Source organism: Centruroides sculpturatus, unplaced genomic scaffold (assembly GCF_000671375.1).
Source record: "Centruroides sculpturatus isolate CEXI.00-Female unplaced genomic scaffold, Cexi_2.0 scaffold735, whole genome shotgun sequence".
In the NCBI taxonomy this organism is placed as follows: domain Eukaryota; kingdom Metazoa; phylum Arthropoda; class Arachnida; order Scorpiones; family Buthidae; genus Centruroides; species Centruroides sculpturatus.
The window spans coordinates 385266-398767 of NW_019385007.1; the positions used below are offsets into that span (position 1 = coordinate 385266).

At 24.4% G+C, this 13502-nt stretch overlaps 1 protein-coding gene across 1 annotated transcript in view; it reads left to right on the forward strand.

Moving 5' to 3' along the window:
• LOC111633314 overlaps positions 1-13502 on the forward strand; it is a 42721-nt gene that overhangs the window by 21562 nt on the left and 7657 nt on the right. The window contains exons 2-4 of the mRNA XM_023377858.1: positions 7047-7100; positions 8275-8541; positions 11382-11648. Of these exons, the coding sequence (XP_023233626.1) occupies positions 7047-7100; positions 8275-8541; positions 11382-11648 (588 nt within the window). The remainder of the gene's footprint in view (positions 1-7046; positions 7101-8274; positions 8542-11381; positions 11649-13502) is intronic.

The following is a 13502-nucleotide window of genomic DNA, read 5'->3' on the forward strand; positions in this document are numbered from 1 at the left end:
GACTCAGATCGAAAAAATACATTTAGTCTGATAAAGAACCGAATCCATGCCATTAAGAATCGATTTTCATCTATAACCAAATATGTTTACTTTTTCCACAAAGAAAGAAAGAATCGAACCTACACCTTTAAAGGACTTTTTTTACATGAATATGCAGTTTATACACAGCTTTAGAATTCAGGAATTATTTTTTTTATTAACAAATAAGCTACATAATTATTTTATAAACGTAATTAAAATAAATCTTATCGAATTTTTAAAGTTTTTAGTTAAAAAAGTTTCTAGTTGAAGTTGATTCTTCGAGTTAACCATTTGCAAAATTTTAAAAAAATGTAAGATAGAGTGTCATTTTCTTTCAAAGAAACATTAGAAAAAAAATTTGCTCAGATTTTTCATATAAAAGCAAACTTATTTCAAAGAATTAACGACGTCGCGAATATATGACGACACAAAATTTACTGGAATACTTCTGTGTTTAACAGAGCGAAGTTGGATATATGATAGCAGAAGTCAAAAATGACAAATTAAACCGAAGAGGTGTTAAAACCTTTATTATGATTTATGAAATAATAACAGATTTATATTTAAATATTCTAAAAATAAAATTAAATATACATATAGAGTATATAAAACACCTACTTTATTATATTCAAATATATATATATACACACACACAAGATATTTTTAAACTTAAATTATTTTAAATGATAGAAAGGATCATAATAATAAAGCTAATGTTTCAAATAATTTGTTAGGAGACGTGCTTACCTTCGAGTTAAACTCGAGCTACAATAAACTGATCATTTTTATTACAATATCCAAAATGATAGTAAAAAACCTGAAAAGATGACCTTTTTTTTCCCTTGTATATTTTTTTTTTATTTCGACCCCATCAAAAATTGAAAGATGGACACCACTAAAAACAGACCTTTAACAGCGTCATAAACTTGAAAGCAATCTTCTGCAAGACGATGTGTAATAACAGCGACAAGAAAGTAAAAAAAAGAGCATCAAGCTAAGCAATATTGAACCACACACATCTAAAAAACAACCATATTATATATATATATATATATATATCACTCTAAAAATAGTTTCAAATTAACACATTCGACTTACTACATTGTAAATATTACCATAAATAAGTAAGAATTTAATCGCATTCATTATCATTCAAAAAATTTCTTTTTTCTGTATAAAATTATTAATATTTATAAAGGCATTAATATGATAATAGCTTGTAGAATAAAACTTTTGTCACCAGAAAAAAATTATATTGTTAATAATTATTATTTTATAACTCCATAAAGAATTTCAGTTAAATAAAAACTTTTTTTTTAACGTACGTCAGAAAAAAATTAGAAATAAAAATTGTAGACTTAAATAGAATTAAATCAAAAGTTTAAATTTAAATATAATTAATGTTGTTATTGTTCAAAACGAATTGTTAATTTATTTAAAATTTTTATTTCATAAATTTAAGAATTTAAATCAAATGCAAATTTATAATTAATATTTTAAGCAATTTTTAAATACATTTAAGTTTCATTTAACTTTTAATTAGTTCTTGTGCAAATAATTACAGCTAAAATGCTATTAAAATACAAAAATTTGAATGTCAGTTAAATATAAATATAATAAATTTTTATTTGAATGTTAATTTGAACATAAATAATAATTATAAATTACAATTAGAATATAAAATCAAATAATTATGATCACAATTAGAATTAAACTCAAAATAAGTTAATTCTAAATGCAATCTTAATACAATTAATTGTAATTAGGTGTAAAATTAAGCAAGTTTAAATTTAATATATTTAACTGTAATCGTAACTTCATTAAGCAAATTTAAATACAATTATAGCTTAAAATTACAATTAATTACAGTTTAATTGGTCTCAAACTATTACCAAAGTTTCTTCTGAAATCTTCACTTAATTGACTTCAAACTTTCGAGATTCACTACTAAAAAACCAAATAACAATATATATATAATTACTAAATTAAAAAAGAAAGATTTTTAACTTAATAAAATAAAATTTGTAGCAAAGCCATATTTTAAACAGCAGAAAGATAAATGTACTTGCAGCATTGAATGATAAACTGCACGTGTAAACCACTTACAACACAAAGTGCCAACTATCTGCTTCTATTAGGTAATTAATTTCCATTAATTGAAATATCACATAACATTAATTGCTTAATCTGATAATATATCACAATTATCTACGGTTATTAATTAATTATCGATAATGTAATTTCTTTTGAGACTCTTTAATTTATAATGATCAATATTTAACTTTATTACACTTTAAAAATGTAAATGATTATGAATTAATATACTTTATAAAACGGACAATAAAGTATTTTAGTTATTCAAGTTTATATTTAAATATTTTATTACTAATCAAAACTGTTGTTTGTACAATTTTTCATGTTTTATTACCGTCCTGCTGACGTTGGATAATTAAGTTAATGTCTAAGAATTTATGATAAATATAAATTCCGACTATTAAATTGTAAATCACAAATTTACTTGACTTACTTCATTAATTTTCTCGACTATTTCCACTTGTTTATTATTAATTTAAATCTTTTTTTGTTTTTAATTTTTATTTATTTATTACTAATTAAATTATAACAGAAAAAGATTTGTAATCGAAAAAACAAACATAAAAATAACAAAAAAGTTAAATACTGTATACCGAATTGTTCCAGAAAAAAAGACATTTGAGACAAAACGAATTGAAGNTTGTTTACAACATAATTTTCATTTTTATATATTTTTATTAACTTAAAACTTCTTTAAATTACATTTAAATAAGTAAAATGCCATTTTATGAAGTCGTAGAAAATTTTAATGATAATAATATTATTATTAAAAGTAAATTTTAGAAAAGTAGTAAAATTATAAATAACTTTTACAATAAATTTATTTTTAAGTTATATAATTTAGAAATTAAATAATTTAAACTGTCCAATTAGGTGTCGTTATTCAAATTTTTAAAGTTTAACTAACAATTGTCGTAAATAATTTAAATTATATTGCACCAATCAGATGCGAAGATTCGAATCTTTAAATGTAAAAGCAACCAATCAGAGAGCTAATTTAGTTAATTTAAGAATAAATTATGTTAATGAATTGAATATTAAATTAGATAGAAATAAATTATGCTGATAAATAAGGAAGCCATTTAGTTTCGAAAAAATTAATTCAGTTAACTAATTAATTTCGTTAATAAGCAGATAGTTCGATTATTATATTTAAATATGGTGCCGAGTTTTGTTCAATTCGAAGTTAGTTAACTAATTTTTATTTATTTATTACTAATTAAATTATAACAGAAAAAGATTTGTAATCGAAAAAACAAACATAAAAATAACAAAAAAGTTAAATACTGTATACCGAATTGTTCCAGAAAAAAAGACATTTGAGACAAAACGAATTGAAGTAAGTAAAGGCTGATTTTACTTAAGATCAGCTCATCCATTACTGAAGCTTTTAAAAGCTTTTTACTTTAGAAAATCTTCCATTAAAAAGTGGCATAACAGCAAAGGATAATTCAAGTGCAACAAGCATTAACTTCAATACTGTCTGATGTTAGAAAAGGTTTAAAAGAAAAAAGTAAAATACTTAAAGTTATTTTGTCTTGTAACTTAAATGACATCGTAACTGTTACGCGAATAAATTCTTCAACAAGTTTTTGAAATTTTTACAATTACATAAGATTAATTTACAATTTTTTTGAATTACTTGTGTGAGTTAACAATACACATATATATATATAGGAAGTGATAGATATTTTAAAGTCAACAAAATAGGATTTTTCTCTTCACGAACCATTTTGACTTGTTTGGATGTCGTGACGACCAAAATGGTACGTGACGTTATTCTAAATGCTTTTCCGTTTTCAACTTTCTAACCTGAATTGAACACGGAATACGTTTTTATAAGAATTTTTGAAAGGAACATTTTTCAATAAAAAGAATAAATAAATAAATAATTCTTCTTCTTCTATCAATTAGCTTTTTAATTATTTATTTAATTATTGGCAAAGGAATTTTAGTGAACATTCTTCTAATAAAATAAATAAGAGTTGAAAATTAAACTAATTGGATACTTGTATAACGAGTGAAGTGACACATCAAACGATTTAGAATCCACTTTAATGATGTCTGGAAGCAAATATTTGTTGAAAAATAAGAAGTGTCAAATCTTCTGAGTCTTTATTACACATCACTTTACTGTTTGTAACATTTGCTCTTAGATATTAAATCAAAGTTTTACTTGTTAATCTGCCAAGGGATATTAATGTCACTCGTACAACTTTCATGATTAAAATCGTTAGTGAACACGACAATGTCCTCACTTAGGAAATGAAAGGTCTTTATTGAAAATAACTTTTAAACGCGATATTTTTAGCTACAATGCTTGTTATATCATACAAGATTTCAGAATTTTTTCCTTATTTTTTTAAAAGTTGGATGTATGGTTACATATTGCACAATGTTTAATTACATTCTTTTGAGTAATTGTTCCATTCAACAGAAGCCATTCTTCCTTTCTCCTTTTAACTTTTGAACCAAATCATGTTGAAAGTTTCCTAAACTTTAAACCAATTTTTCTAAAGAACTAAGAACTTTTCTAAAGATTCCGTTTTATTTTTTAGAACGTCAAACAAAATCTCATCTACATTTTGACGTCCTGAAGCTATGTCTGTTGCACTATTGTTATCTTATTCAGCTTTGTTAAGTTATGAAAATGAATCAACAATGACAAAATGGCTCGCAAATTCCCAATTATATAGTCATTTATAAACAATTAACCTTATACATCACAATATAATATAACAAACACATTCCTAAATCATATCGCTTACATTTATATTCTGTGCATATAGTATAAAACTCTTCCATTTAATTCCAATTTTCTGTTAATTAGATGCTATAATATTCACATAGTAATTCAGCGAACTGTCAATTACAATTTTATAATTATTTTATTGAAGTTCTTAAAATGGTGTAAAATATTTATACTTTTCTACAATTTATTAATTGATTTTAGTGTTGTCGCACGTTATTTAGGGAAGAATAATAAAAAATTCAATTAATTAAATTAAAATATACTTCATAATACACATGATAATAAATTTATGATCATTAAAATACAAGTCATGTTATATATTTTGATTTATTAACCATTATATGATATTTTAATGATTTTATAACATAAAATAAATCATAAAAATCATTAAACTTCAATTTATTCCTTTAAAATGCTTATAAAATGAGAATTATTAATATTAATTTTGAAGCATTTTACATTCAGTTTTATGTTATAGTTTTAAGTTAAAAATTTATAAACGATCAATATATTTACTGTTTCGCTTCATTTTACGAGTAAATGTTTGATCAATTCGTCATAATTAGCAGTTACATCGCGCCTTGATTGATCGTTGAACGTTGCTCGATTAAGCAGCTTTCCCACGAGATTAAACTTCGTTAGTGTACAGAAGATGCTTGAGGTCATGTTTGAGATTCCATCTTCATATACTAAAGTAGAAACTAGCTAAAGAATTTTTTCGTTTTTTTTTTATCCAAAATTAATTTTTCAAAATTTAATTAATTTTCCTTATAAGTCATAAATTTTAAAAGTTGAATAATATGGCTCGAAGTTAAAAATTTTTTAATTATACATCAAATATTTTAAAATGCAGTATAAAAGAGCCTTTCATGATTTGTATCTTCAACTAATTCACTAACAACAGAACGTTCATAAAAGAATGATTGGCATTCTAATTTAAACAGCTTCATAAAGTGTTCTCGACTTTCTCATTAATTATTCTTGAACTGGAGAGAAATCGTTAGAAGCTAAAATTAAAAGAAGGAAAATATTAAAAAAAACATAGAAAAATTCATAGATAATTACCACTTTACAGCTACCACTTTTATAATTTTAAATCTTTTATATTTAAATAATGATACGAATTAGTTAAGAATATATTAAATTACAATGATTATCAATGACTGCAACAAGATTATATAAATTTCTAATCAATTTTAAAATTAAATTTTAATCATTTTCTTCTTAAAATGTCTCTAAAAGTTGAAATTATATACAGATCTTTATAACAGATTATTAAATATCGATAGACGAAAATGGTGAAGTATCTTGATAAAGCCTTATTTATCGTAAAAAATTTGACAATTTCGAGTCAAAAATATGGAACCAATAACATTTTCTTACTGTTTTGATACGGATGATGGTGCATTGTCGCTCAATTAAGTAACTAAAAAGATTTTCTATGACATCAATAGTCTCCTGTTTGGCTTAATGTGGAGTTCGCGTGTTCATTTTGTAAATAAATGTTTTAAAAAATCGTTCAAAAAAACAAAGACGAACAAAAAATGTACTTAAGTTTGTACTGAAATAATTCTAAGCTTAAAATTACTATTTGAGTCTATACTTCTCTAAAATAGTTATTATTTAGAAAATTTTCCTGAATGTCTAACTTTATACACTTTATTTTTTTTTATTTCTTAATGTTTCGGTCTTAAAAAATTGAATTTATTTAATAACTATTAATAAAAAATTGCTGTAAAAATGAATATTTTTATACGAAAAACAATCTCTTTTTTGAATTTTTTAATTAAAACATAATAAAATTAATATAGATTTATTTATAGAAATATATAAAACATTTAAACTCTATTAAATATAATTCATTATTACAGTATTAGGCTAATAAAAATATAACTTAAAACATTTAGTTTTGAGAAAAATCTAATTTTTTAAAAACGTTATCAGAATATAAATTTGACTTTTTCAATATTATTTTTCTGTTTTTTGATATTGACATTTTTTTATTACTAATTTAACATGCAATTTGCTCGTTTATTTATCGGAAAAATTAATATAATTTTTTTTAAAATGTTTTTATTTATTTAATAAAAACTAATGTAAATAATAAATTAATGTTTATTTTTAAAAATTTAATTTTCAATAATTTTTTAAAAATATTATATATATGTATTTTTTTCAGAATTAATACGATGGTTTATTCTTTTTACTTATTGTACGTATACATTGACTACTGGTAAGTAAGAAAATAGCATATTTTACGAATAAATTAGCATAATTTATGCTTAATTTAAACGTATTTTTATTTTATTAAAAACGAATTTTGATATAAATTAATTAATTATATACTTTTTTACATAAATACATTTTATTCAGATGACAATTTTCATTCTTTACTAATTAAATCTGAAAAAATTTCGTTATTGATAAATCGTGTTTCATGTTTTTTTCCATGAATCTCAGGAACTTAAAATTAATGATCAAGTAAACTTTCTCCCGTAACTAATTATCTTCCTTTGATTACCTTCACCCAAAAAGAAGGTGAAAAAAAAATTATAATTTTTATTAAAATTTCAACATTTATAACAATTTTATAGACACAAAATTCGTAGCTTAAATGAACGACAAGAAATATAAACTCTATAAAATCAATATTAAGTTTGGCTATTGGCATTTTTCTATGATAAAGTATTGAATTGTCATAAATAAAAGACGTTAAAAAATGTAGTTACTGTCCTAAAATAACATTTTCTTTCTTTTATTCTATGTTTTAAGCAATAATAATAATAATAATAATACGAATTAATATATAGATTACTTAAAAGAGTTTATTAAATTGCCATTCTTACGTAGCTTAGTAGATGAATAAATTGAATTAAGTCTCGTAAATTAAATCAAATATACTGAATAAAGAAGAAAAAAAAGAAAAATTTTTATCAAAATTTCTTCTGACGTCAATTTTCAAATGAAATATAAAGTGAAAGTTACAACTACTGCTGCGGGTAATGCGAATAAATGCAATTTACACGTTCGCTTCTCGCTCATTCTCTACAACTTATTTACTGATCGATTCACTGATTATTGCAGATTTACACACAGTTCAATGAATTTAAAACTGTAAAAATTCAATATAACAACCGGGAAATTAATTTTATTAACTCTTATTTTTTAAATTTTTTTGCCTCTTTATTTTAATCAATTATTTAAATTTTATTTTACTAGTAGCATCGTTTCTGCAACTTTTGAGTGATCTTACATATATATATACATTATTTTAAAAAAATTCAGACAAAGAAGTGTTGTAAAGATTAGATTACTATCACTTCTTTCTTTTATTCTATAAGAAAGTTTTTTAGATATAATTTTTCAATTTTTTTATATATATTTTTTTTATTCTTTCACTTCCATAGCAATATGTCCTGAAGGCAAGTTAACTTTCATCCGAATGCCTTCAGTTAAGCTTGTCAAAGACAGCGAAGTCGAAATGGATAGCATCAAGGAAGACCTTTCGTCTAGTGAGTGCCACAAAAGATGCTACAACCAAGAGAATTGCACTTCTTATTTTGTTGGACATGTCAACTCTACCTGTATACTGATGACTGCGTTGGCTCATGACATCGAACAGCAGTTAGTAGATAATTCAGCATGGAGTTACCATAGAAAAATATGCTTAAAAGGTAAAAAAATGTTATTAAAATTTAACTTTTTATTTAAAAAAGATACAAAAACGATGTGTTTTTTACAACTTTTAAAAAAATCCGCCATCTTCGATTTTAAGTGAAATTTGCATGTGTTTAATGTTCTGGAAAATTTAGAGAATTTATACTACTTGAAAAATTCTGTTCGTAAGAAAAAAAATTCAATTTTAGAATCATCATTCTTGAAATTTCTCTCAAGTTAATCCAACTTTGATCTCGACTTAAACATCTTTGAAACGTGACCAAAAAAGTAGATGTATTAGTGAAAAATATATTAAAAATAATTCAAAAATATGATAAGATCTGAAATGGGTTTTTTATTACTCGGCGTTATTACTTGAAATAGGGAATATAAAATATCATAAAAATATTTTTATTATTATTTTTTTTAATCGATTGAAGTTTGAAAATAAAAACGGATAAAAGTAAAGACAACTCACGTCAGTGACCCATCATAAAAATATCCGGAATTATTCATCGGATGTCATCACACGACAATATGCAAAAAATTCTATTTTGTATCAATTTAAAACCTTACTTTACATTTGTATATTCGGGAAAAATTGTAAATGCATTTCTTATAAAATTGGAATGTCAAGAGAATTTGTATCACTCGTAGTTTCAAGACTTGCACGCGATCTAATAAATAACAATTATGGTTTGTTTATTCTTAAGTTTAATGTTTAATTTTCGTAATTTTTGTGAGTTATGATATTATAAAAAAACGTCATATTTACTCGGTTACGTGGAATAAATCTCTGCATAAGTTACATGGCATGAATAGTTGTTCGATATGACATCCTTTGTGAGATGATGGAGGAGATAAGCTTAAGAATGTAGGAAGCTTTTGGTCAAATTTATGAGAAAGAACACATAAAAATGTTATAAAAGTTTAAAGATTGGTTGAAGATATTGTTGTCTGAACGGCGATTGGTTGAGAAGGAAAAGTAGGCGGATGTAAGCTTATCTTTGTCTATTTCGGTACTTATATTCATGGGAACTTTTCTAGCATTCTCTCAAGGTTAATTTAATGCAGGCTTGGCCAGCCCAAATCGTTCCGCGGGCCGCAGTTACATAAGAGGGGGAAGTCTCAATCTACCAAATTTAGTAGAAAATCTACTAACTTCGTAACACTGGATACATCGCGCGTTCTTCAATACCTTCCTTGTCAGAAACTATTGGTACAGGCAGCCTAAGACATGTGAGGCCAAAGAACAGTAGGTCGCTATAAATAGCATCCCTCTGGTAGCAAATATTATATTTCAAGCTTCATACACGTGATTATCTCGTGTTCAAATCTAGATAAATTATTGAAATTATCGACAATAATCTATTTTAATCGTGTGAAACAAACATTACATTTCTGGCTATTTAATTGAACATAATGCGGGTAAGAATCGTCGGAGGACCCAGAAGAGCCGATGGGTCGCATGAGGCTTGAGGCAGTGGGTTGGCCAGATCTGATTTAGCGCATAGCTTATATACAGGAAGTCCTAAAATTGTAAATAATAATCTTGGGACAATAAAGATACAAGTAAGAAAAAATGATCTTTCATACTATAGGCTATATATCAGTGGTTCTGAAATTTACGTAAGTTATAGCACATTAAACATTTTAATTAATTAATTAAGGATACGGCTGATTGAATAATTGGTTAAAAGGAAGAAAATAACAAAAGAATATCTGTCTATTTTAATTTCTAATCAATCGCACATAGAAGACGAATCATTATATTGAAAGTTTTAAATGTTCCATTTCACTTATTTCGCAGAGGACGCTACACACATATAGTATATGAATTTATTTGCTTCGTTTTCTCTTATTTTTTCGAAGTTATTGTATTTATTTACTTTTTTACTATAAAAAATTGCATCTTCTTAATAAATTGTAAAAAAATTAAAATTCTATATAATTACGCAGAAAATTCAAAAAAGACTACTTCTAAAAGTTCACAAAACCTTCATGACGATACCTGCGTGACAAAAGGGTTAAATAAAAAAAAATATATTATACAACGATTCATCTCGCTTTGTTTTAAACCAAAACAGACAACTCTTTTCTCGAAAAAAAGAAAAAAAAAATTCTCAGAGCAATGGGGCGTGCACACAAAGAGATAGCCTTATCACAATTTTGGTGCTATTAATGATTCTTTAGTCTTCCGTCTTTCTATCAATATCCCTATCGACTCTTTGCCTTGACAATGCTAAAAGGACAATGAACTCGTCCAGAATGTCTGTATTCCTTTTATCCCTAAGAGACTTGGTTTCTTTTTTCCACTTTCCGTCCTACTTATTCTGAATCTCTTTCCGTTCTGATTTGATCTGAAACTTTCTCAACAGGTTTTTGTTTCGTATTTTCTTCGTTTCTGGGGTACTTCTTCAAATCGCATCTCATTTTATATTCTTGTTTTTTTATTCCTAAACATCAGAACTTCCTCTTTTTTTTAGAATTCCTCTCCTTTCTATTTTCCATAAAACATCTGGAAATAATCAACTTTCAAATATTCTATCCATCAAAAATATTGGATTATTCAAACAAAAAAGTCTTGTAGAAGAATAATGCTAGGAAAAAAATTTTATATAGATTACTCTTAATATAATTTATCTAAACGAATAATTGCTTCTGTTAGAAATTTGTCGATAATTCGAATTTTGTTTTGATTGTCCGTGTCATAAGCCGAGCATTCGCTAATGCTATTTTAATTAATAAGTCACTCCTAATCATCGTTCAGTAACAGGAGTTAACAATAATTTTCCTATTAGTAGCTGATGTTTGATACGTAACGATGCGCGTTAATTTTATGATATTATTTTTCTAGGTAACGTCTGTCACAGACATTGGTCTTTTGATGTTATTCAAGGTGTGCAACTGTATGGATACGACGATAAAATTCTTAAAAATATCCAAACCAAAGACAAATGCTTAGAATATTGTAGTAGCGAATCGACTTTTGTGTGTCGCTCAGCAAGATACGATGGAAGCAATCGAAGCTGTGTTTTAAGTAGACACGATAGAAGATCAGCACCCGAGTCGTTCAGAAAATCTTTCAAACCTGTAGATTATATGGAAAATCAATGCGTGTCAGGTATATAATTTTTAAATTAGTATTATTAGATTTGAAAATATATATATAAAAAATATATAAAATATTGTCTTTGCGAAGAAATCAATGTCAAAATCACATTGTTCTCAATACTAGTTGGGAGAAAGAATTCATGTGCTCGAGTTTCAAGTGTAACAGCCTATACAAAAAACGATTTTAATATTAAAAAAAGAACTTTTCACTTTAACGCGATTATCTTTTAGCATTATCTAGAAGTGGTAAAAGATGTATTTTAAACTTTTCAATTTAAAATACATCTTTTACCAAAATCACTTTAATTTAACTAAATTATAGAAAAATTAATACAAAATATATGAGACTTTCTATAGAATGATATAAATTATTAAGTAATATTTATTATCATTTTTCTCTATAAATGAAGCTAAATATTAAATATAGAAAATATTTTTTATACTTTTTTATGATTTATGAAGCTTACATGTAATTAATTAATTTGTTATATTCGTAGCAAATAATTTATTATTTTTCTGAAATAAATAATAAAAATAATATGTTTAATGCACAGTCATATTTATTTATATATTTTTCTCTCTGTATTTTTAATGTAATGTTTCTTAGAAGCTAAACACATGACAACATACTTTCAGAATATTGAATTTCGCACAAGCAAAAATAATTGAATACGAATAAAAAAATGATAATATTTAATATAAAAGCAAAGAAATAAAATTAAAATTTGTGTTATTTTCTATTAATAAAAATGAACAAATCGAAGAAAATGATTTAAAAAAAGCGAAAACAATAGATTGAGTTGTTGGGTGATTTTTCAATTCTGAGTTGGATTGAATGAATAACATGTTTTTAAAATGTCTTCTTTTCTACTTTTTTTTTTTTTTGTATTTTGGTGTTTTTGTTATATCTGCTCCAAGAAAAGTCTCCAGGGAGTGAACGTTAAACAGCAACAATGAAAGAGATGCTTCAATTGTTGGATTTATCAAAGTTCAATTTGTGAAATAGCTTCAAGGATACCCCACACATACCCACACCGCATCTTACTACTTTTTTAGATTAGTAGCCCTTTTTCAAAAATCGATTTTTTTTTCGTGGTTAAAATATTTAAATCATGAGCTCTTTCCCTAAATAAAATTTATCATCTTCCATACTTTCATCAAAGTATAATTATTCTAAAAGGAATTTGTCAATAGATGAGCAATGTTACACAGAAGCAAACATATGAAAATTTTATTCAAATTTTTTACTTTTTTAGAATTAATGTTCTGTCATTTTATCATGATATTTTTATTTAACCACATCATTATTTTGGCTAAATTGAATTTTTTGAAACTAAATTATTATTATTGTTTTTCCCCGCTTTTCTTTAATATATTAGATTATATATAGGCCTACATGTATTTTCTTTGTATTATTTTTAGAATAAAAAAGTATTAGTTTCTAAAATTAAATTAATTTTTAACTTAAATTCGATATTTGATTAAAAAAAATAAATTATTCTAAATACGATTTATCATTAGTTTTTTGCTCGAAGAAAAATAATTTCTTTATTGCAATTCTTTAAAAAACAAAAAACAAAAAAATGTATAAAAAATCTAAAGCAGAAAAATAATTTTTTTTATTATTTAAATCAAACAAAATAAGGTTTATTTAATTTTAATTTCTCTAATTTTTTCTTTCTTTATCAAATAATGATATTAAATACAAATAAAATAAATGACAAAAATAATATTATTATTTTTCGCAAAAAGAATAATTTTTTTATACAAAAATATTTTTAAAAAAATTGTTTTTAAATCTAAAAGTAAATATTTAAAAAAAAAACTTAATTTAAAATTACTTTGATTAGAAAACAGATAAACA